The 24,203-nt window shown below is 40.6% G+C and overlaps 1 protein-coding gene across 5 annotated transcripts; it reads right to left on the minus strand.

The window, feature by feature from the left end:
• Positions 1-286: 286 nt before the first annotated feature.
• fgd5b (FYVE, RhoGEF and PH domain containing 5b) lies at positions 287-21,884 on the minus strand. Of its 5 annotated transcripts, XM_028577076.1 has the most exons (22): positions 21,576-21,884; positions 18,303-20,850; positions 14,362-14,515; positions 13,774-13,832; positions 13,630-13,660; positions 12,868-13,019; positions 12,603-12,759; positions 9,513-9,603; positions 9,351-9,401; positions 8,874-8,932; positions 7,644-7,715; positions 7,362-7,430; positions 5,789-5,872; positions 5,449-5,528; positions 5,200-5,296; positions 4,926-5,063; positions 4,682-4,784; positions 2,616-2,752; positions 2,354-2,479; positions 2,025-2,179; positions 1,474-1,525; positions 287-355 (listed from the first exon to the last, which is right to left on the minus strand). In XM_028577076.1, exons 1-21 carry the CDS (start codon positions 21,583-21,585, stop codon positions 1,489-1,491), a joined length of 4,410 nt encoding a protein of 1,469 aa, XP_028432877.1. In that variant the 5' UTR covers positions 21,586-21,884; the 3' UTR covers positions 287-355; positions 1,474-1,488. The 5 variants fall into 5 exon arrangements, with proteins under 5 accessions (XP_028432877.1, XP_028432878.1, XP_028432879.1 ...); XM_028577077.1 differs by lacking the exon at positions 287-355 and having other exon boundaries at positions 425-1,525; positions 9,513-9,600; XM_028577078.1 differs by lacking the exon at positions 287-355 and having other exon boundaries at positions 425-1,525; positions 2,381-2,479.
• Between the last annotated feature and the right edge of the window lie 2,319 nt (positions 21,885-24,203).

The following is a 24,203-nucleotide window of genomic DNA, read 5'->3' on the forward strand; positions in this document are numbered from 1 at the left end:
GCCCCAGAAAGCAAAACTTTCCGCCTAGTATGATTCTGGGTCAGGAAGCCTCAGGGGGAGACAAGAAGCAGAGCAGGCCTGGCCTTTCTTTGGCCAGACTGGTCTGTGCATCAGTCCCCATGTCGTCCTGAGCAGCTCAAAATGTGATCTGAAACAATCGCCAGCCTGGTGTTTCATCGGATCAGGCCACACATGGACTACATGTCAGTGCATTCATATAGGGTCAAACAGTTCAGCAGCATGGCGGCTAATGTTTTCATTTTCAATATATGTATTGAGCTCCATCAGCAATCAGCATCAGCACAGTGACAGGAAGTCAAAGCCAGCCTGTTGTAATGTTTAGTCCACCTGCCATCTAGAAGACATAAGAAGGATTAACAGAAAAAACAGACAGACTTTTTTTCATTGTTAAAGCCGCCTTTACTTGATTTTAAAATAATAGTGTTAGAAATTCAAACTTAATAAATCATCAAGTACAGTACAAAGTCCAAGACACCGATTATAGATCAGTGAAATCAGTGATTTATGGTTCAGTCCGGGGCAACAAACTGTGCACAACTGGATGTGGAGTCTTTATACAAATAAGAATTTACATTATACTTGTTTTAGATATTTATAACATAAAGACGCAATTGGCAACATATAAAAAAGTATGTAAAGTAAATACAAAAAAAAGTGAAGTACAATAGCTGAAGCTTTTGGCCTCTATGATGAATGTTCACTCATATTTCAGGTTCATTCCTTTTTATGTTAGTGCAAAAAGCATAGAAACTGTTTATTCACTGACAGGGCTATCTCCAACAACACATTGCACGGAAAAGCTACAGACACTTATACATATAAAATTACTCATTCTTTGATACAGCCTGTGCTTCAAAGTATTAGTCATAGAGATGCATGTAATCCAGTGGAAGAACACCTGTTGAAATAAAGGCATAACTAATTCATTTTCACTGAAGATCAGGGCATTCCAGATTTGGGCATTTTTAAGGGAGGTTGAAATGTGTTACTATTTTTTTTAGCCTCTCTGGAAACGACAGTACAGTGACTGTGGCTAAAATGTATGTTTGTTCAGTTTATTCTTTGTTGTTTTTGAAATATTTGAAATGTTAAAAAAATAGTTAAAATCATAGAATATCTTTCTTTTCCAAAAATCTATAATGTTCCCCATGCTTTGGAGCCGGTGCAGGAAATTCAGGTCACATGCTCCAAACTGGCAGGTATCTGTGCCAACGCCTCTCGTGGCTCTCAGCATCACACCTGCTGTAACAGCAGGCAGGGGACACTGGAGGTTGACAAAGTAGGTAATTGTGTCCCCTTTCAAAGAACACTTCTTCTTTTATTCAGTCCAGCCATACAAGTTACAACTTGCAGACATAAAATAAAATATTGTTTTTAATCCCCATCTTCCCCTTTTGGTTTCACAGTCTGTAGCAGAAAAAAGGCAGCTGACTTCTATTTTAGGCAACTCACCCAGAGTAGCTCATCCTATAAAACTGTGGCTTCCTCCATGGCATTTACCCACCTGTATGCAGAGAGGATTTTACATTAGGAGAAAAACAGAAAGAACTGCAGTTGTGCTAAAAGAGTAGATTTAGTCTGCTTTGCCTAAGCACTACCAACTCTGTGCCTGTCAGCATGACATATAGCTCAACTATTAACTGAGCAATTTTATAGTTCCTGAATTTGAAAAATGATTGTATTTTGTCCCATAGGAGTAACTTTTCTGTTTTCGTAAACTCCACATGCTGTTCAGAGAAAACACTTAAACTCCAAATTTGGTGTTGCTTATGTTTCCACTTGAGACCAGTCAAGTCAAGGACTACTTGGTCGTCTGTGGGTCAAGGAAAACTATCCAATCTTGGACCAATAAAAACCCCTTGGGACCCAATGAGTCCCAATTTTCTGTTTTTTTTACCAGTTGGCAATTTATCAGTAACAACTCTGCGATTCATCAGACTAATATCTAAATTGTCAATCTCTAAACATTTTGAAATTAGCTATCAACGAGGTATGCTTCTCACCTCTGGGCTGTGTAGTTGTCCTCAGCTTTAAAGGAGTAATACAAAGTGTTTTTGTGGTAAAGCTGGAAGATGTTGGGCTCCTCCTCTCCCAGCTGCTTGTCAGGTAGCTTCACTGTGAAGCCCAGCAGAGGTAAACTCTCAGATGCTACTTTCTCCTGCAGACAGAAAATTAATCAGGGGAACAGAAATGGATTGTAAGATACAGTGGTGTAACTGTAGGCATTTCAGCACTTTTAGTTATGATGGCTATAGACCTCTCACAGTGTCAAGTATGTTCAAGTGTGAATATGTGCTGTTCAGGTTAAAGGGGAGTGCCTGTTTCCCCTCACCTCTTGGGCTCGGTAGGTGTAAAGCACCTTGTCTCTTAGAAGGAACCACAGTCTCTTCCAGTTCCTCTTGCTCTTCTTGCTGCGCTGTAGAGTGCCACTAATGGAGCCCTCCTCTGACACTGTCACCTGCACAAAACGGAGGAAGGAGGGAACTGATAACTACCAATGTTACTAACAAAACATGGCATAGCTGTCATCTGTATCAAGTATTCAGTATTCTGCACTGTGCAGTGAACATGGCCCTCTCATGTCGCAGGCGTACCTGGGTGAAAGAAGCAGTGCCTTTCCGATGTCTCCAGATGTTGGGAGGATGAATGTTTTGGAACACAGCAGAGAGAGGACGACTGGAGCGGTTTGGACGAGGGCTACTCTTACCTGACAGTGAAGACACATCTGCCCCTGCAGAAAAATAGAATTTATTTTTAACCACAGGACAAGGATGATACTATGACACCTACACAGACAAACTAAGTAACATGACTTTTTGGTTAACTGGGCAACCTTGGTGCCTGAACAATACTGCAGCAGAGCCAGAGGCTATATACAGTATATGTCGAATCATAGTGAGGATATGCATGAGTAAAAATAAGAACCAATGTGCTGACTTTTCTAAACAATAAGGGGAAAGGTTTCTTTTACAATTGAACCTTAAAGGGAAACTTCACTGATTAGCATTAAGCTTTGTATCAGTAGAAACCTGGTAGTATTTTTGAATGACGATGCTTCCCTCCCTCATGTCCCCCTGAGAGGGGAGATCTCTGTATTGTGGGTCTGGAAAAAAACCTCAGATGACGCAAAATGACGATTTTTGCGTCATCTGAGGCTTTTTTGCCCATAGGCAAAAGTATGTTAGGAGCCACTTCCGCATAGCCCAAAGGGGTTTGGACTGTCGGCTTTTTTTACGGAAATTGCCGAGGAAAAAACGAGTGTCAGCCATCTTGAATCCTCGCTTAGCTTCTCAGCAGGAGCAGAAACTGTTAATCCCGACGAAAATTTTAGAACAACAATTATGTTCATTCAAACTACCACACACGTGTACCACCGGGATACATTGGAACACATCGGAGAATATGCAGGACACTTTATTACGGACGCAATACTCGACACACTACGCAAGCTTTGCCTGCACGGAGACCAGCGGTGGTGCTCGATTCCTGTGGCCGGTAAAGTGACCTCATCAGTGGGGAGCGTTGAACGAGTGTGCCGGTGGAAAGCTAACGCTAGCCAGCCATCTGTTCACCAATCGTGCTTGCAAGTGTCCGCTCATTAAACAAACTGGACTACATCCAACTTCAACGAAAGTCCCAACGCAAGTTCAGAGACGGCTGTGCTGTGTTTTTGTTGTTGTGGAAATATTGCTGTGGACAATCCAGCCTGCTGTCACCGGGTAAGACGACTAGTGGAGGTGGGCTGTGTTACCCCGGACTGCCTGTTGCAGAAATGGGGTGATTTGTATCCAGCTAACTGCTAACTGCTGGTGGAGTTTGTGACTGTAAAATGCCGACAATTCTAGCTACATCCCACGCAAATGTACGGCTGTGTTTATACTCGATGTTTATACCACAGCCCACCAAGAGCTAATGCTAGTAGCTATGTGTTAGCCTTCTTTTATTACATGGCTTGGTTGAATTCTAATGTAGAATGCGGTCTGTTATTTCTTGACAACAGACCGCTGCTAAGGATAACACACCGTTGCCATGCATAGCAGAGTGTTGCCATGGATACAGTTCTGTTCACTCTGGAGCTATCAATCAATCCGCTGAAAGAAGTGCGGATAATGTATCAGCTGTGGCCAAAAAAAAGCATGTTTTAAATGTGTAACACCACTTGAGCCACGGTGAAAAGTTTTTTCGTGTATATGGTTGAAATGACAATAAAACACACTTGTTGAGTTGATCGTCTCACTGTCTGTCTGTAAAGGGCAGGCGTGGCTTGGGAGTGGCCTCATCAGGGCCTCATACAGCAGCAAAGCAAGTGCATTCTGGGATTTGGTGTCTTTCATCCATATGAGCCAAAAACACATTTTCTGGCTTATCTCGGCCTAGAAGGCACCAATTTCAATTTTCTTTTCACATTTCTACTACATTAGTGAAACAATTTAAAGATATATTCAGCTTTCCAGTGGTGAAATTTCCCTTTAACTTCAGCTTTGCAGTTTCCTGTATATTACATGTATAGCACACAAACTGGAGTGTAATCTCACAGTGAATTCAGTCTATTGTAGGTGGGGCAGAAGAATGGTGATATTAAATGTATGGGCTGATAGGCAGACTGTCTATTAAAGTGATTGATGAATCCTAAAAATGTATTCAAGTAGAGATTCCCCACCTCTCTTCTTTAGCTCGTTGTAACAGTGATCACACACTTTGGCCATGCGGTCTTTCATGTATTTCAGTGGATATCTGTTCCTGGAGCAGCTCCGACAAACAATCTGTGTCAAACAACATACATTTACAACAGGCAGGCACACATTCAGCACACTCAACGCTCTGGTCAAAGACACAAGTTGTTGCATCCCCTAACATATATTAAAGTACTATAGAGCACTGCGTTTTATTTGTTTGTGACTTACTCTTCCGCAGCCATGGCAGTGGTGTCTGCGGAGAGTGAGGCTGAAATCTGAGGTGCAGTTCATGCACATCATCACTTGTGAGACTGGAACAAGTGTAGGGGCTTTCTCTCCTAGAGTCAGCCGCAGACGATCTCTGGCCTGGAACAAACACACAGAATCAGAAAAACATACTAAAACACTGTGGAGATTAATGACGATGACTTATAACATTAATCTCGTTCGGGTTGGGTGAGGATAAGCATGACTGAGGAAAATGTCATTAGAATTTGCTCACCTCTCCTGAGCAGCTGTTGAATGCTACAGATCCCCTGGCATGTTCAGTCACAGTGCGGCTTAGAGTGTAAAACCAGTCCTCTCTTTCAATAAAGGAACTGCAAATAATACACACAAAATCACAAAACTATTAAATAAATACAAAACAAATACTAAACACACTATTTTTACTAGTAAGTTTTAATCTTTTCATTATTGCCATTATTAGATATTAGCTATTATTCAAGCAGGACACCGTACAGTGACCCACCTTGCAGACAAAGTGATGGAGATGTCTGTTCCTTCAATCCTCAGTGCATTTTGGACATCTTCCATGATGGGTTTACTGACCTGGGAAATCAGTAACATCATAAATTAAACTGAAAGTTTAGGAACAACATATTTTTTTCCATTCTCACATTGTCTGTTAACTGCCAACAGGTAAATCATTTAATAAAAAAATACATAAATATACATTTTTTAATACTTTCATGGCTGTAGTTTTTACATGTGTACTTCCAGCTTTTATTGCACATCAACTCCTATGGGATTCTAAAGGGAAAACATGGTTAAAAATCAAAGAGATTTTGGCGACTTAATGAAAGACTGACCTTCAAGCCAGTGAGTGGCAGAGTATTCTTCAGTCTGTATTTCCCATCCTGCTGAGGGTAGGTGTACAGCAGCACGTCATTCATCTAACAACAGACAGAGATAACGCTCATAATTCACAGTAAATCTGCAGAACAGAGGACATGTTAAAAGGATCAAATAAAACAAGGTAGTATAGTCCAAATAGTCCGCACAGACTTTATCATTCATGTATATGCATCAATTCTCCACCAGATGGCACTCTACTACAAAACTTGACTTCACAGTTGATTCACATGATGGATAAAAATTCACAGCAAACTGTGTATTTTTTTTCTTATTTCTGATAAGATGGCATACAGTTACACCATTGTCCACTGCACAAAGCATAAATTTAAAGTCCATTCCATAAAAAAAAAAAAAAAAAACGGCTTATTGTTACTTCACGTGGATGTTTCCAAGCTTCACTGTGCAGAACAATATATATGCAAAGTTCGACACTAGAAGGCTGTTTTCACATTCATACACGGAAGGGGGTAAGTTTCTCTGTGGGGGGGATCTACAGTATAAATTTAAAACCCCTACCTTGAATTTCTATGATCATACATGAATGAGATACCTCCGTAAATAAAAACTAAGTAGTTGAAATCAAACTGGATTGTTAACCACTGTATCATTTGTCCAGTGTGTGTTTGAATACCTATGAGCTGGGCAGCTCCTGCAGACTTATTTTATTATGCTCTCTCCCACATTAATAATATAATAATAGCTGATAACATGTGATCAGCGTCTGGGTGGATAAACTGGCAGGATAAAAGTTATGCAGCGATGATTACCAACATTCCTCCAGAAGATACATTTACGAGCTTTTTTAGTGTCGAGCCCAGACCACAAATTTCAAAAACGCCACAGGAGGGAATAGCAATGATGATGCTCTATGGATAATTTGCGAAGGCGTTTAATTTTCTAATCTCTCTTGATTATAACATTTCAGGGCGACCTTAATCTAATGATTTTTACAAACTGAATGCCTGGTGCAGTGTTTCCTCTGCATCTTTGACTCTCTCTTTTTCAGCTGTCTATTTCTTGAAATAAATGACATTGTTAACCTGGCTGTGACATGTGGTGAAAAAGGACACAAATAACATTGTGACTTAGTTTATACATACAGCTTTATTGATTAGATCCTTCTCGCCTCTCTCTACATCCCTGTTTGCTTTAGCATGATCTTAGTCAGCTGAAAGCTACGTCTATATAAGGTGCTAAAGACACATAAAACTAATATTTAACTGACAGATTTAAAGTCATAGAAATTCCCAGGTGCACACGGATAGGGAGCTGGTGTTGACCTTCCCTGTGCTGTCAGTAAAAAACTGGTACAGGAAGTCAGCATTCAGAAACATCCTGCCAGGAAACCCTGTTCGTATAGTAGTCTGGACATAGAAACACAGCAGACAGAAAATGCATGACTCTACATTTTAACTTACTGTGGTTACGTGATGAAGCAAATATAACGATTATAAAACTTAACATAGTATGACTAACAGGCACATGTGTCTGCTAACTTAAAAACTACAAATAGGAAGCAGCGTTTACCAAAAACAGATGGCGGGGCTGTTGACTCTTCCTGCTGACCTTCATCAGGGTGCCCTCCTTCACAAAGACCTGATTAAAAAAAGCATTTACACCAGACCAAAGTGAATACTTCACAAGTCATCTGATCTTGACACCCAGAGGGCATCTGCGATAATTAATGTTGTTTTAAAACTGGGCCGGCTGGGGATTCCCAGCTGAATGATTGTGTAAAGGGCAACACAGGGCGGTGCAGGGCAGACAGGGTGGACTGGCAAAGAAACAATGCTGTTATCAGAGTCATACCCTGCCAGGCTGCAGCAGGTCCCGCTGGCCACGAACACTGTACTCTATGTTGACCAGACGCAACAAGTTCTCCTGAGACACAAAAGAGAGTCCATTACAAGTCATTTTCCGGTAAAACCCCAAACTATTATCTTCTGCTTGGCTAATTTCATGACTCCCTTTGTTTTAGACATAGTTATCACCTGGATCAGGCAGGCGTGTTTTTTTTAGAATGAGCCAAATTATTTAGATAATTTGGCATGCGGCTCTAGCTAGAACTACTGTACCCATAAAAAAGAGCCTCTATTTAAGTCTGTACAGCATTGCTTTGAGCTAAATGCTACGTCAGCATGCTAACAAGCTCACAATGACAATGCTAACATGCTGATGTATAGTCATCATCATCTCATGAATGTGTTAGCATGCTAACTAGCACTTGCTAGTTAGCACTAAGAACAAAGCAGAGCTGTGGCCAATGGGAATAATGTTATTGGTTTTTGGTCATAAATCAAAGTATTGAACAAATTAAGGTAATCCATCTATAGTTGTGGAGACATTTCACTCCAAACCACAAATGGGAACTTTGTGGTGACGCTCAAGCGTATACTGTAACAAAAGTCATTAGGATTCATTCTCTGGGGACCATGAATGTCTGTAGCACATTTCATGGCAATCCATCCAATAGTTGTTGAGATAGAAAGGTTGGGAACCACTGCTCAATGCCTTAGTAGTGTGAAACAATAAGAATGAAACATGTTTATAGGTGTCTTGACTTTTTGTGTGCCAGAGCTCAGTCTCCTGAAAGCAGATTCAACCTTAAGTAAAGATTATGATTTATATTTATATTCTTATATTAGAAACAGGAGAAAAGGTTTTAGTAATATCAATTTGATAACTTGTTGGAGTGAAAATGCTCTCATATTTCTCCCTCTGTATACATATAGTCAAACTTGTTCTGTGAAAAGTGACACTTCATTTACTCATGAAGCAGTTAACTCTCCTTCTTAAATTATCTGTTTAGGACCTAAACTTTAGGTAAATGACTGGGCAGAGATGATCTTAAAGTTATAAAGGGTCCAGTTTTTATCCTTTTACAGAAATAGAGACACAGAAACAAACCATATTGTGTGTTTTAATGTCTGTGTGTTCAGCCCTGACCAAGGTTTATGTTGAAAATAAGATATGTAATTCTGGATGCAAATCCGTGTTTGTTGGGATCAAGAGTTACATAAACCTCCACATGACACTTACCCCATGTTTTATGCTGTCATTTGCTTGATCTGCGATGTCAGATATGACAGCCACAGCAGCTGTAAAAGAAACAGATGTAAAAAAGTGAACAATGAATATTCATAACTGATTAGATGTACCTTTGTTATCTTCTCTACTTAGAGAGTCACCAAACTTAAAACCTGAAATGAGAGCCTGGATGTGTCTACAAGTCTGGACTGGAGTGGCTCCCTTATTGGAGATAAAAAATAGTGTTGCTGAAACTGGCATTCTCATGAATTACACATTACAGTCTTCACACAGAAGAGCGCTGAAATCACTGTTTGTGGTTTCCACTACAAACAAAGAAAATCTAAATTGGCTCTCTCATGGCCGTCTCTCCATGCCAAATGAAAGCAAATAAATTCCCTGTAAACACAGTCACAAACACAGGCCACTAAGTCTCTCCTCTGAGTAACTGCCTCTGTCCACTCTGGGTGTGCTGTTTGTTTACAGTACCTTGGGTGTCTTCATATTCCTTGGAATCGGGGGAGAGGTTGTTCAGGTAATCTGTAAGGAGTGAGGAAAAATGAATGCCCCCTCAGAGTCGAGAATGCAAACACTATGGGTGAAATATATATTTTTTAATCAGAAAAATCTTGTCCTTTACACAAGACCCACCAGTGAGGAGCATGCGGTACTGAGCCACACGCACAATGACCTGCAGGAGCTGATGTTTCAGAGACACTTTTTCTCCAGCTAGATTCTGCTGCTGAGACAAATAAAACAAATACAAATTCAACATTTTCACTGTATCACTGCTGCAAATTGGGGCCATATTTACTGTAAAAATCCACATGAACAACATGTCAGACTAATTAAAACGGTCAAGGGATCTCACAGAGTGTGTAAAAAAGAAAAGTTGCACTGAGAAGAATATTATACAACATCACTGGAGCTTTGAGCAGAACCACCTGTCATATTTTAAGTTTGAACAAGGGCCAATAACACAGACTGCTGGTCAGCAAGGTGCCTCGCAGGAAGTGTTTGTTTGTATGTATGTGTGCATGTGAAAAGACATCAATCCTGCATGTCTCTATGTATTAACACCCTCTTTTTCAATAATCACTTTTAAAGCTATAGTGCGTAGTTTCTGTCGCCCCCCATGAGGAATTCTAAGTAATGACAACAAAACTTGTCGGCCCCCACCCCTCCTCCACGCAGTTGCTATTAACCAAGGAGGACACGGAGGATTAAACATGATGGACTCTTCAGAAGAGGTAATTATCGTCACTCGAGCTTCTGTGCAGGAAAGTTACCGGACGACACAATCTTCTCAACATAGCCATACTGAGAAATACAGAGAGAGTTTTGTGGAGCCGATAGTCTTAATTAGCTTTGTATCAACTAATTTGGCAATGGCTTGAATGTAACGGACGTTCATTAATATCAAAAAGTTAGGCATAAAGCTTTAATTAGTAATATCTTTCTCTTTCTCTGTAAACATAGGTGCTTTTAAATCAGATAGTGAAAACTGCCAAGCTCTGCAAAGACTTTCTGCCAAGTCTTCTCCTCTGTGGACTATAAAATGGAGGGAAAATATTGAAAACTCCTTTGTCCTCCATGGCTTGGTAATATTTGATTGTAAATTAAACAGTGGATAGTGAAGAGATGCTGCAATCTCCTTGTTGAACTGTCATACTATCGTATATCCTATTTTCTTTTTCATATTTTAAACTTAAAAACTAACTTAATAGCTTCTCTGGCTGACTGGTTTTAAAAACACTGTCTTGTGTGTGTTCATTTAATTGAGGCTAATTATAACTCTTCACTAAAATGATGTTTGAATATGTTGGGAAATGCAACCTACATGAATTTTATAATCCCCTGCTTTATAAAGAGACATTCAGTGGTTAATTGTTGAGTGACTCGTACCAAACTTATTAGTACTTAACATCTAAACATGCGGCCTATATTTTTCCTTTGGGTGTTTCTTTTAACAGGCAAGAACATTATTAAAAAATTATTACCTTTATTCACTTAGCTGTCTGCCTTTGGCTTGAACCTTTAAAGGGTTTACATCCTTTGCTTTTAGTCAAAACTGCTCTCTTCTCTTTCACACACGCACACACAGACCAGCACCACACACCACACACTTAGCCATCCCCATTTCTGCTACCACAAAACCGGCACTTCATCTTTGTCATTGCGCACAAACACACACTGAACTCTGCTGATAAGGGCTAAGTAAGGCTCTTGATAACTATCAAATATATGAGCTTATTTTTAATCAAAACCTCTGTAGTCTATATCAACGACGTTCCACTTCCAGGATTGTTCAGGTGCTGCCGGAAATTCCGCAGGATGTCCCTCTTTTTAGGCCAGATGTCCCACACCTTCCACTTTCTTTGTGTTGGCAGGGCTCAATGATAACTATTTTAAGTGGTTGCCAAGGCATCAGCTATTGTTTGCCGAAATTGACAATATGGTTGCCATGTTTTAAACTGCCTATATTGACTTCTTATGTAACTTTACCAAACAATTTAATAATGAAACAATGAGATAATGGCTTGCAATATAATTTCCCATCCCTCTCAAAGTCCCGGGCACCGGTGCCATATTAGCACCGGATTTTAACATACGCCGTTAACATGAACAGAAAATTGCTTTGCCTGTAGCCATTTTTTTTTTTACGCCAAACCTGCATGTGTGGAAAGCGGTCTCACAACAGCTGAAATGTGCGCACTAACGTAGTGTTTAAACTTTACGTACAAATAAAATATTGACTTCTTTTGAAATAATAATAATATTTTTCCAGTTTTCTAAGTTTTGATTTGTTTTTATATGTTAAGAAAAACACAAATATTGAACAGGTGGTTGCCAAATAGGGCAACCAGAGGCCACACAATGGTTGCCAATTGATTCAATCTGGTTACCAAGGGCAACCGTTACTGTCAAGCCCTGGTTGGCATTGGACTATGGTTAACTTTTTCTCAGATCTCTCCAGGGTAAATCCAGACTAGCTAGACTATCTGTCCAATCTGAGTTTTCTGTTGCACGACTACGTACACATGTTCCACCAAAACAAGTTCTTTCCTGAGGCTATTTTGCAGAAGCACTGTCATTGTGTCCGGAGCTTAGCGCCTCCCAAGACGATTGTGAGGGGTTTAAAGAAATGCCAATAAACCAGAGAACGTTTTTCTCCCATCCCAGAATGCTGTGTGGATTAGCCAGAGGGCTGTGGAGTCACCGCCTTGACTAGTAGTCCTGTTTTTATTTAGTTTTTTTTTTACACTTTTAAGCAGTCAGCGCAACCTTCTACATCAGATGTTTAAAAAATACAAATTTGTCTTCTGCTCAATGCAGGCTAGAATTCCAAATTGACACAGTGGAAAGAGGTAGAGCAGGAGAATAGGTGAGGAAGAGGAGGATGAAAAGCATTTAGGGCCAGACTTCCCTTGCTGAAGAGCCAGAGAGACAGAATACAATGTATGTACCCAACTGTGTTTTATTGTATTTAATTACATGACAAAAATCAATAAAATAGGACGTTCATACGTAAGTATGAACTTGTGGTAAGTAAAGATACTCATCATAGTTATGTGCTTTCCCATGAGCACATCAGAGGGCATTTTTATTCTCAGAGAGACCTATTTGTATCAAGGTATGTATAACTTTGAGAAGGTATGGTTTTGAATGTTGATTTTCGTTGATTGTAATATGTGTTGCATTATGTGTTTTGTGTTTAGAGTCAAGCACTGTCGTTCTGACCTCAAACTGGTGAACAATTGCTGCAAAGGCAGGTGAAGATCGGCAGCTGTCCTCCAGCAGGCTCATACTTCGATCATAGTGGCCGATATAAGTGGTGAAAACCAAAAATTCTGCTTTTCTAGACAGGTAGATGTCTGCAATCCTCTGGCTCTCCTCCCTGAATGATGGAGAAACAGAGGTGAGAGTGTGGATGGTAATTCCTTCTTAGTTATCGCATATGTGTGCATGTCAGTATTAACAGTGTTGGACAGTGTACGTGTCTCACCAGTGTCGGATTCGATTCTCCAGCTCGGTGAGGATTCGGCGGTGCAGGGTATAAACATCAGGCAGCTCATTGAGAATCTCTCGAAGCCTCTCTTCGTCTAACACAGGTTCCCCCTCGTCCCCGACTGCTGCCCCCACTGCTTCCCGAAAGTCCTGGCTCACGGCGAGTGTGAAGGAATGGTTACTTTTCATGGTTTATGTTTAAAATCTCACTATACTGACAATTTCACTAAAGTCTGCATTTCTCTCCTGTTTTTCCTTCCTTTTATTGCAATAGTGTAACAAGATAATATCTGACAGCAGGGAGTACATGAGTTATTGTATCAAGAAATCTCATCATCGATAAGAAAACTGAAGCAGTAGTGGTCTGGGTCACAAGCTGAATCCCCACACCAGAGGGATATATCTAGGAAAGGGAAGCGACAAGAAAGCATTTGTTCCTCCCTCTATTATCACTGCTGAGGTGCCCTTGAGCAAAGCACAAAAGCCCTAACTGCTCCATTGGCGCTGCTCAGAGGCCAAAAGATCAGACTGTGTTTGTAGTGTACAGCTTTCAGGTGTGAATGAGCATTTGTGCTCAGTGAATCAACTCACACACAATCATTTAATACTAATAATCAGTTAATTCACACAGTGCTCAGACAGCCTACTGTAGCCTTCTGTATAAACTACTGTAATTCCTTCCCATAGAGAATATCTAAATACATAGATGAGAATTATGTTGCAATAGTAAATCTAAACAGAATATAGATGCATCACTTACTTCCTGGAGGAGCTTGAGGGCTTTCACATGTCTGTGGACAGAGAAATAAAAACACAGTCAAACAGGGAAAGGAAGGGAACCTGATTAGTTTTGACCGATTAGCAAAAATGTTTGATAATGGAAATTAGTTAACATGTAACTTACAATCTCTCAGTATCCACCAGCTCTTTCGCGATGTAAAAGGCTCTGGATCGGCCATCATGCTGTAACCATTCATATCATTTACTTGTAATAAGCCCAGGGTTAGGAAGAGCTGAAGCATTTTGGCACCTATTCAATAAATATAGCTAGCCCCCCTCTCCACATCGTCTCCAAGCAGCAATCACATTCTAAATAATGAGGACAGCCTTGTAGTAGCCCATTAACCTCCATTAACCCGCATTAAAATCCTGGCTTGTGAGGGCAATTTTGCAATTGCCCAAGGTAAAAAACTGTTCACTTTGTTTTATTTTGTTCTGTTTTATTTTTATTCAAATATGTCATTATTTCTACCTACCATTTGAAACTGTACACATAACAAACTAATTAAATCACTTTTTAAAAGATAGTGGCTAACAGTCCTTGAAAACAGTAAACTGAAAAACATTATTAATTAATTAACAAACGATAAAGTTAAACATTTTTAGAATTCCATACAGGATATTTAAACGTTCACAACAGGAATAATCTACATGTTGTATGAATATTCATTTCCACTTCTACACAATTCAACAAACATTTGTCAGAACTAACCTGTCTCTCATAAATACTGTCTGCACCTCCCTCTTCCTCCTCAGAGGTGCGTCCTTGGTCTTCCTCACCCACCATCTCTCCCCCGACATCACCCACAGAGACAGTCTGTGGAGAGACAGCCACCGAACACACGTTGTAGGCTTCTGTATAGGCACTGGTGAGAAAGAAGGGGTGCTATGGTGAAATACAGCATGCATACAATAAGTTCATAAAGTAAGTAAACATTATTGCTGTCAAGCAGTAAACAATTCAGTTGCGTAGGCTGAAGACTAAATGCATCTTTTGGAATAATTCAACACTGACTCTGATTCAAATACCTGCATTACATTACATACAGGTCTAGTCCGATGGTTCCCAACCTTTTAAGCTTTTGACCCCCTAAAATGAAGGATTGTCTACTCATGCCCTCCAATGACAAGTTATGGCCTTGGTGTGGACATGATCGGTGAGCGGTTAAGCCACAGTGTGATTTTTCTTCTAATATTCTTTCATGTTAAAGTAACATTTTGGAAAATGTTCCCACTTTCCTACGAAGAGTTAGATGAGAAGATTGGCGCCACTTTCATGTCTGTACAGTAAATATGAAGCCTGTTAGCCTAGCTTAGCCTGGAAACGGAGGGGAAACAGCTAGCCTGGCTCTGTCCTAAGGTAACTAAATCTGTGTATTAGCAACTCTAAAGCTCAAGTTATATCCCGTTATGTCTCGTATTTCTCAAGACAAAAGAAATGTCAGATAAAAACTAACTTTGTATGAGAGAAATACATGTTCTTTCTTTTCCTTTAATCATCTTGTGACCCTTTGGTGGGGTGCTGACCCCAAGGTTGGGAGCTACAAGTAAACTGTATGGCTCAGTGGTTTTATATGAACTGTGTTCTGTCCCCAAACCTTCAATAATGTGAGAATAAATCAGATGAATTTCATTTAACCATCTAAGCCATCTTTATGGTCCGTTATGGTTGTCTAAATTGAAATATCACTATAATAAACATATTCAGCGTTTAGCAGCAAATGTGAATCGATAAAACATTGCCGGTCAAAAGAAACCAATAAACTGATCCTGAAATGCCTGCGGTGACAACTGTACCCAACCAGGGACGTATGTCGGTATTTTATGCTACGAGATTCTCTTCTGCAGGGAGCCTAAATGAATATGCTAATGTCTGCGGCTCAGTGGGGAGTGTAAGCTATGCAAATAAAAATACGTCCTAAGTTACAATAGTGATGTAGTGGTCCTCTATATGAATGAATCGCCTTGCCAATGTTCCTGCCATGTTTCTCTGCAAGCACCGGTGGATTTAACCCCACTGAGATGCAAATTAGCTACTATGAACAGCATATGTGAGCAGTTCAGATCTCTGCATCACACACATTAGAGCTGCATGGCCCATTACTGCTCACTGGATCAAACTTTGGATGAGATACCAGAGGGTGTTTGAACCACAAACACATGCACGGTTTCTATATTAGACTTTTATATCACCCACACAGAAACTGCCTCTGTCACTTCTCATAGTCCTGCAATGTTGTATGAAAGCTCAAGGCGAAATCTATGGAGATAAATTACAGAAGAAGATAAAAAAAATAAAATATGTTCTTTTTGCCTGAGGTTCATCGGTGAACCTATTTGTTCTGGTGATAGAAGTGATTGGGCAAATAATCTCCAAACTATGATCTGCTAATACTGCCCCTTCAGGGTACTGCAAAACTAAGAGCCTCAACCACCGACTCTGTCCATCCGGATATTGCTTTACTGTGATTACAGGCACTGTTTTCACTGGAAACTCAAAGTGTGAGAAATAATAATCATACCAATGTATTTTTTTTCTATTTCCATAGACAGCTTAGGTTGTTACACAGAGGCAACTTTTGCAGTTGTCTATATTGTGGCAGAAAAGCAATTATAAAAAATAGACTGGGTGCTAAATGGTGCTAAATGAGGCGTCCAATATTGAACTTTAATGACTTACCTGCCCTAATTTACGTTAACAGTGTGAGGAAAAATGTATCTTTCGATTTACGTATATTCAGATTTGATTTAGTCAAGACCATGGTTGCATGGTATGGACTACAAACAAAGTGTGCACTACAATAATGGCAAAATATGGCACCCAGGAGGAATTAGGTGCAAGATAACTTAGAGAGTAAGATAAGCAAAACATTCTTCACGATGGCACCTAATTTACATACAGTAACTTTTGTCTTATCCGAATGTTATAACAAAATTATTTTAAGCAGACATTAATAATTCAGCAGAGGGGACCTGGCAGTGAGTCCACAGTTAGGGCCACAACTAAAGGATGACTGATTAATCTTTCCATTATTTTCTTGATTAATTAATTAATTATTGGGTCTATAAAATGTCTGAAAACAGTGAATTTCCTTAAGCCCAACAATACAAACTGAAATTGCTTAATTTGATGTAAAACACAGAAAACAATTAATCCTCACAATTGTGAAGATGGAAATGCATGATTGGAACCAAAAACTAGTTACACTTATCATAATTTTTGCCAATATAATATTGTCTAATTTAATGCTTTCAAGGCACAACCACAGTCAAAACTTCAATTGCTTATTGTGAACCCAGTAAGTCTACACAGGCTCATATTTACCTATCCATATTCAAAACAACATGTGTACACTGTATTGTAGTATCACTTAAGTATCATTTTACACTAAGTAAGCTCAATGAAAACAATCACTCACTTTTCAAATAGTGGAATAGTATAAGATTTAAATGAATGTGTACAAATAAAAAACAAATCACATGTTAAAACACTTTTAAAACCTTAAAAGAGAGGATGAAATATGTAGTATTTATTTATTTATTACTTTGATTTAGTTTTAATATCAAACTAAATGTCTGTCCTTCCAGCATTTTCGAGCCTTTGTTGTGGAGTTTTTCTTGCACACAAAACTACAATGGTAAACAGGATGAGAGGGAAGCACTGCAGTGAACAACTGCTGACTACAGAACAACAGGCTGAGATTGTATCTCAGTATGTTGTTCCTGACTGGCTAGAGAAGAGCAATGACTCCAAAATGCTCTGACTATTAATCATCCTGAGCGAGCTGTATGATATGGGCACAGCCAACAGGAATGCAGGGGGGTTGGGGTAATGTCAGCACAGCATGGGTGATCATACTAACAAATAACACCGCAGCAGGGAGGCGAGAGGCTTTACCTACAGCATCAATACGGGGCCTGTTTTTACGCCCGAAAAGATGATTTATGGACGACACCCGCCTGTTTTTACTAAGATCTGAAGAGACCACCCCCACCTCCAGCGTTTCCTTCTCTATCACCCAACATGCCCCAACAACACACAGACACATCACAGCTGAGGTTAGTACATCTCCGTGCATACCATGAGGGAAGCTACTGCACTGTCCTCCCTGCCACTGATCACTTCCATGTCTGCTGTGATCGCAGGGTCAGGGGACTCAACATGAAGTTATAAATCATCCTCCCCAGGGGCATTGTTAAACCCACACAGTGGCCGAGCAGTAATAAAAAGCTTGTGGTCGGTGTAAAAGATGGCAAGGATCACTAATATTATCCAGCTGCATCAATCATGGCTCTATGGATGGCAATGCCAGCCGGCCGGTTGGCCCATCACTACTTTTGGATGGACTGCCATGAAATTTTGTACAGATGTTCAGGTGCCCCAGACGATGAATCCCAATGACTTTGGTGATAATTAGACTTTTTCTTTGGCACCGTCATCAGATCAAAATTTCAATTTATCCACTCCTTTGGTTTATGACCAAATACCTGCAAATGTTAGCATGCTAACAAACTAAACTAAGATGTATTTATGATAAACATTAAAACTGCTAAACATCACCAAGTTAGCATTGTCATTGTGAGCATGTTAGCATTTAGCTCAAGTACAACCTCACAGAGCAGCCATGCGGCTGTAGACTCTTGTTTACATACCTTTCTGTTTCCTGTTCAGGTGACTGAGTTTTACCCTTGAACCCAGGGAGGCTGCTCATGTCCACGTAACCGTCGGTGTCATTGGAAGGGGACAGCGCCCGACTGGGACGGTCAAAGTAGTCTGTGAATGGTACCTGTCGGATGGGCCTCCGCTGTGGGACCTGAAGGTTCTCATAATCCGAGCTGATGGCAGGTACATTCTCGTAGTCTGAGGTATCTGCGTTGGGGAAAGAGATGGAGCGAGGCTTGGTCAGGGGCAGAGGTGTGAAAGGCACACGGGAGCGGTCTTCAAAGGACTCCACCCGGACAACGCTGCGATTGAGAAAGGCCACAGAGCTCCCTTTTCTTTTGCTTTCCTGGTAGAGCAAGAAGGTGGAGGCCGGCTCGGATGAAACATGAGGTTTATTAACAGAGTGTGAATTGAGCTGTGGAGAGCTACTGATACTGCGTCTATCTAGATCCAGCAGTCTGCTGGGCGTGTGGTGGTTGGACTCTGCTGAGGACTTAAACAAGGACGGGTTGACATCCCCCACAGGCTTGCTCTCTGTTTTCCGCCTAAATTTAAGCATCAGGAAACGCTTAATGGAGGATTTCTTTTTCCTGTTTTTCTCTGACGAATCTCCTTCGATGAGAAGCGAGGGAGAACTCTTTGTGATGGGCCTCTTGGTAATGTAGGCCAGCTCAAACGGAGGTGGGATATCCACTACAGATGTCGGAGTGGACAGGCCACTGGACAATAAAGGTGAGCACCGTGAGAAGCTTCCAGATGAACAAATGGCACCTCCCTGTCTTGGGGATCCATCCATGTAGCTGTAGACACCCAGAGGCATGTCGTGTCCCTCCATGGAGAGGGAGCGGGGGTACAAGGACAAATAGTGGGGTTTGCCATAGCTCTTGTGCCGCATTGAGCTCAACATTGGGCTGCTGCTCAGTGCAGGTTGTCCAAATCCACTCATGTAGGGCCTCTGAATGAACTGCTCTCCTATCTCAGCCACGCTATTATTAATGCGATGTGACTGTGAGCTGGAACGCAGCTCTGTTGTCCTCTTAAGAAAAGGAAAAACATTTTCACCCTCAGAGCTGTGCCCTGGCTCCTCATAGACATGCTCATCACTGATGTCCTGCTCCGTGTCAGTAGTGTCATCCAGAAACGGCACTATGTGACCATCCAGGTCTTCCTCAAAGACATCTGAGTCACTCGGGGAAAGCAGCTGGCATTCTGAGAGAGAAGATGTCAACGAGGTGTCAGTGTCCGTCGGCACTGAGATGGATACCAGCCTGAACCTCGGCTGGCAGTCCACATGATCGAGCAAGGCCTCCGCTGTCTGAGCTTCGGGTTCTTCAGTCTTTTTCTGATAGGTTCTTACCTTGTGTTCATAACTGTTGTAGCTGCTGTACTCAAGACCGTTGCCAACATCCACGTAATCCTCAGAGGACACACACTCCGTTTGTCCATTTTCTGCCGTTTCATCATATTTCCCAGCTGCTACTCCACTGATTTTTAGAGACAAAAGTGGACTCTGTGGTTGTCCATGAGCTGTGTTATTTATTGGCATCATCTCTCTGTTAATAATGTCCTCTGAAGAGACGTAATAAGCCTCATGAGTTGGATCATCCACTACGGCAATGTGTCTCTCAATCTGTTTCTGGTCTTCAGGGATAAAGTCATAAAAACTAATGTTCTGTAGGTTTTCCCCCTTTTCCTTCACGTTATGGCCACATCTAAACTTCAGGATGTTACAAGTGATGCCACAATCAGGAGCAGATTCCTCTTCTTTCTCCTCCCCATCTGTTAGAAAAACTTGTTTCTGATCAATGTCCTTCATGTTTTCATTGCTGAGGAGGCCAGGTTCGTCTGTGAGGGACTCAGTTAAATCATCTGCCGTACAGTCACCTGTTTCATCCTCCTTGATCTGGAGCTTTTCCTGCCTCTGCCTAATGTATCGATTTTCAGCAGAATAGCAGCCTGCCTCTTCATCAATGCTATTAACAGAAATGTCTCCCACTGAGAGGCCATCTGTGTCGGCAAGGGCCTCGCCTGCGTCACAACCTTCGCCGTCCATGTCCACCGTCACGTCCGTGTCAACCATCTCCACCACGTCCTCGGAGTCAGCTGTGAGCCCAGCATCACTGACCCAAAGTGTTTCCAGGGAGTCCACCTCCTCTGTTAGAGCACTGTCAGTTAACCTCCAGTCATCGTCCATCTTCTGAATCATGTCTTCTTCCTCTTCCTTTTCTTCCTCCGTCACCTCTTCATCCTCTGTCCCGTGAACATCTTTTTGTGGTGATTTGAGGATGTAGGCATTACATTGTTTATCTTTCTTTAGACCATTCTCTGCCTCATGCTCTTCATCGACCTCACCATCTGAATTTAGTAAGCTGCCATTGATGCATCCTCCCTGGTTGCCATTAAGCTCTGGTGTGACTTTAGGTTTTGGGGCGATTGAAGGTTTGGGACCCCTGGCTGCAGACATGAGAGAGGAGGGAAGCTTCAGGCTGGCGTGACAAACAAACCTCGGCTTTGGAGCAACAGAAGGCTTGGTGCAGTCTGAAAGAACAACAGGAAAAGGAAACTGTAAGATTACAAACTTTAAAATAGCTTACAGGTCATTTGTATTGTGTCCCTGTGACCTAAAACTGCTTAAAGATTCTAACTTCACACGATAAAATTGTAATAGTGTTTGTGTAATAGTCACATTTAGATGTCATGGGTCGCAGTTTGACCTTTTTATTTTACACAAAAATCACAATAATTAAAAAGAACTAATCTGGCAACCTATTAAATGTAGGTCATACTTTCCAGTAGGAGCTACCTAAACAAAAACAAATGTTATAAAAAGACATAATGAGGGACTTAAATGAGTAATGTTGGCTTTTACATCCTTGGAGAATGAATAAAAAAAAGTAAGGGATTTCCCTGACTCACTTCCTGTGATTTAAGCGAGAACATCTCAGGCTGCCTTTACGCTTTGAGAAAAATACTTTATATATGCTACAGTGACCAAAAAAAGCAACACATGTATATTTTATATATTTAACTCCCACGACATATGATAACTTTCAGAGGACCGGAATGTTCTAATAAGTAAAATTAGATTCACCATCTATTTACAGGAATGTAGCAAAAACTCAAATAAGATATGATAAAAACTAAAACTCTATGTCCAGCTTAATGCTTAATACTCACATGCTCAAAATATACAAATTGTCGAGCACACAGTGAAATATATTTGGTTCAAAACCACCCTTTTTCTTTTCAAATGAATATCTCACCTGTGTTCATTTTTGCAAAGCGACCATCTCCAACATCTCGTCCACGAAAGCAGCTTCGGAACACAAAAAGCTAAATACCGTGGAAAAAACTCAGTTGAACTGTGCAAACAAAGAGTGAGTGAGTCTGACTGAACAACAGCTCTGTCTAATCTTCCACTGAGAGGGAAAACGCTGCTCAGCTGATCGTGTGTGCGTCCTACAGCGCGCGGGACGCGACTGGAAACCAAATGGAGAAGAAGAAAAAAAAAGCTCGATCTGCTCAACACAGACCAGGATCCCTGTTACAGCAACAGCAGGTCCGGTCAAGTGTTGAAAACGTCAATATCAGCCTGTCTGATAAAAGGCTGATTGTTTTAATAATACAGCAAAAGGGTAAATCGTAATGTAATGTGGATGTCTTGACGGTGGTAAAAGTGAGTAAAAGCTCTGTATACATACATATTTCAGACATTACATTTATAATACAATCTGTCAATAAGAACTTGATCACACATTAAACTGCATGTACAAACAGCAACTTTTGTGATAGAAAACAACACGTTCTAATAGGGTTTATACTTTACTTTATTGCTTTATTACTGTTGGTTTACTGATGCTTTATAGATTGGCCATAATCCTTTAATAAGAACAACCTTTGGGTTGCCAGATAGTGAGTGTTTGACTACCAACATTTGTAACTGCAGATTTGATGGATTAAAAATAATTTAATAATGACTTAACCTTAAATGTTTGCACATGCAATGGCTCATTATGAATGTAAGGAGAATATGTTAATGAATTACTGTATTACTGCATTTTAGCAAATAGAAAGCATAAACACCAGCTTAAGGGATTTAACAACCTTGCAACCCAAAAGTGGTTGTTATTAATGGCTTATAACTGATCTGTAAAGCTTTAGTAAATTATTTACTAGCCATGAACAAAGCCATTTGTTACAACTTATAAACAATAAATAATTGGTGCCTTATAAAAGATGAGAACAATACATTCTCAGACCCCAGTTGTTTCTGGATATAATCATAAAGCCATATGAATCTGTATTATTGACACTGTCTCGTTAAAAAAGTTGTGATCTTAAATCAGCTCTCCTTCATTGATAAACCAGCCATGTTTTCCTGTCTGATTGGTGAACAACAGGCTCTTTTCTACATAACAGGAAACTGCTCTCCCTGCTTCCTGCACAACCCAACTTCACATCCCTCAGCTTATGGACATCATGCTCACATTTAACCCCTCGTTGAATTTGCTTTGACTCACTGGAGGCAAAGTTAGGGAAGCTATTTTTACTCTTGAATTGTGGGCAGCTGGTGGAGACTTATTACACTAAAAACATATCTGTGCCGTGTGTCACAGATTCAGTAGCAACAAACAGGTGCATCAACATGGGGAGTGAGTGGCTTTGAGGGGGGATCAGGACAGCAGTAAGAAGAGAAAAAAAGGCATTTGGGTCCTGGCTGTTTTGACTCTAACCCCAACACACCAGCAACACATGAATCCATTTTCTATTTGCTACCATTTGCATTGGTAAATGGACTGACCTCACAACGAAAATACCCATTTTCAGGCCATGAAACATGATTAGATCGAATCCCAGTGTGACATACAGTATATTGCAAATTGCTCTAAGAGAAGCTAATCCTGGCCAAACAGCAACAATTAGAGTCTTCCTGGTAAACTGAGGCTTACAAGGCAGAATGCAGAGACTTTCTATGCTGATAAGTCTGTAACACAATGATGAATAGTCTCTCCTTATATTCTTGTGTATCACACTTTAAGGTCGAACATCCATCCACAACTACATGAGGAAATCTAGGCACATCAGTCCACAGCTCCTGGCATATGATTGTAAATACTTTGACTGTTCATAGTGTCTCTGTCTGTTCTACATGACCTGATGCAAAACCTGAAATAAAAAAAACAACACACTATCTTCCTAATTAGTTTAAACAGTCAGGTTGCTGCTTTTAGTGTGCTGCTTTTGAGACTATAAACAGTATTGTCACTAACAGAGTGTTTTGGCTCATTAAAAAACATTATGCGACTGCACCTTTGACCACCTTTTTGTCGGTGCAATAATTGTGTTTTCATAGAGTCAATAAAGGGGAGGAACTTGGCTTTGCAGCTTGCAGCATGAGGAAATAATGACAGATCCTCTGACAAACATGGCCGGTATGAAAAAATGTTTGGGATTGAGGGGATGTCCCCACACACACACACACACACACACACACACACACACACACACACACAAATTGTTAAAGCTAAGGCTGGCAATACATCATATTTTCAAGAAATCCCACATAAAAGACCATAACAAAGAATGCATTTATTTCTCCCTCGATACTGTACTACTTCCGCAGCATGTTTGTGGCTCTCATCCCGAAGCCCTCCGAAGTTCTTACTGAAGACGTTCATCTTTAAAAATGGATCACAAACCTTCAATTTGAAAAAAAGAAAAATAAATTTCCTAAAACAGCAGGCGCTGATGTACTCAAACAGGAGTACATTGTGCATTTGTTGGGGACTTTTTTTATGTTGCAAATTAATACACAATTGTGCTCTAGTGAGTATTTACAGCAGCAGGATGGTGTTTGTGGGATTGACTCAAAATAAACTACAGTGTCCATG

Source organism: Perca flavescens, chromosome 4, assembly GCF_004354835.1.
Source record: "Perca flavescens isolate YP-PL-M2 chromosome 4, PFLA_1.0, whole genome shotgun sequence".
NCBI lineage: Eukaryota > Metazoa > Chordata > Actinopteri > Perciformes > Percidae > Perca > Perca flavescens.

Coding starts and splice junctions, on each gene's coding strand:
- fgd5b (XM_028577076.1), bottom strand. Junction 13,833..14,361: donor ACAGTATTTATGAGAGACAG/GTTAGTTCTGAC, acceptor GAATGGTTACAG/CATGATGGCCGATCCAGAGC. Junction 5,529..5,788: donor TGCCACTCACTGGCTTGAAG/GTCAGTCTTTCA, acceptor CTGATTTCCCAG/GTCAGTAAACCCATCATGGA.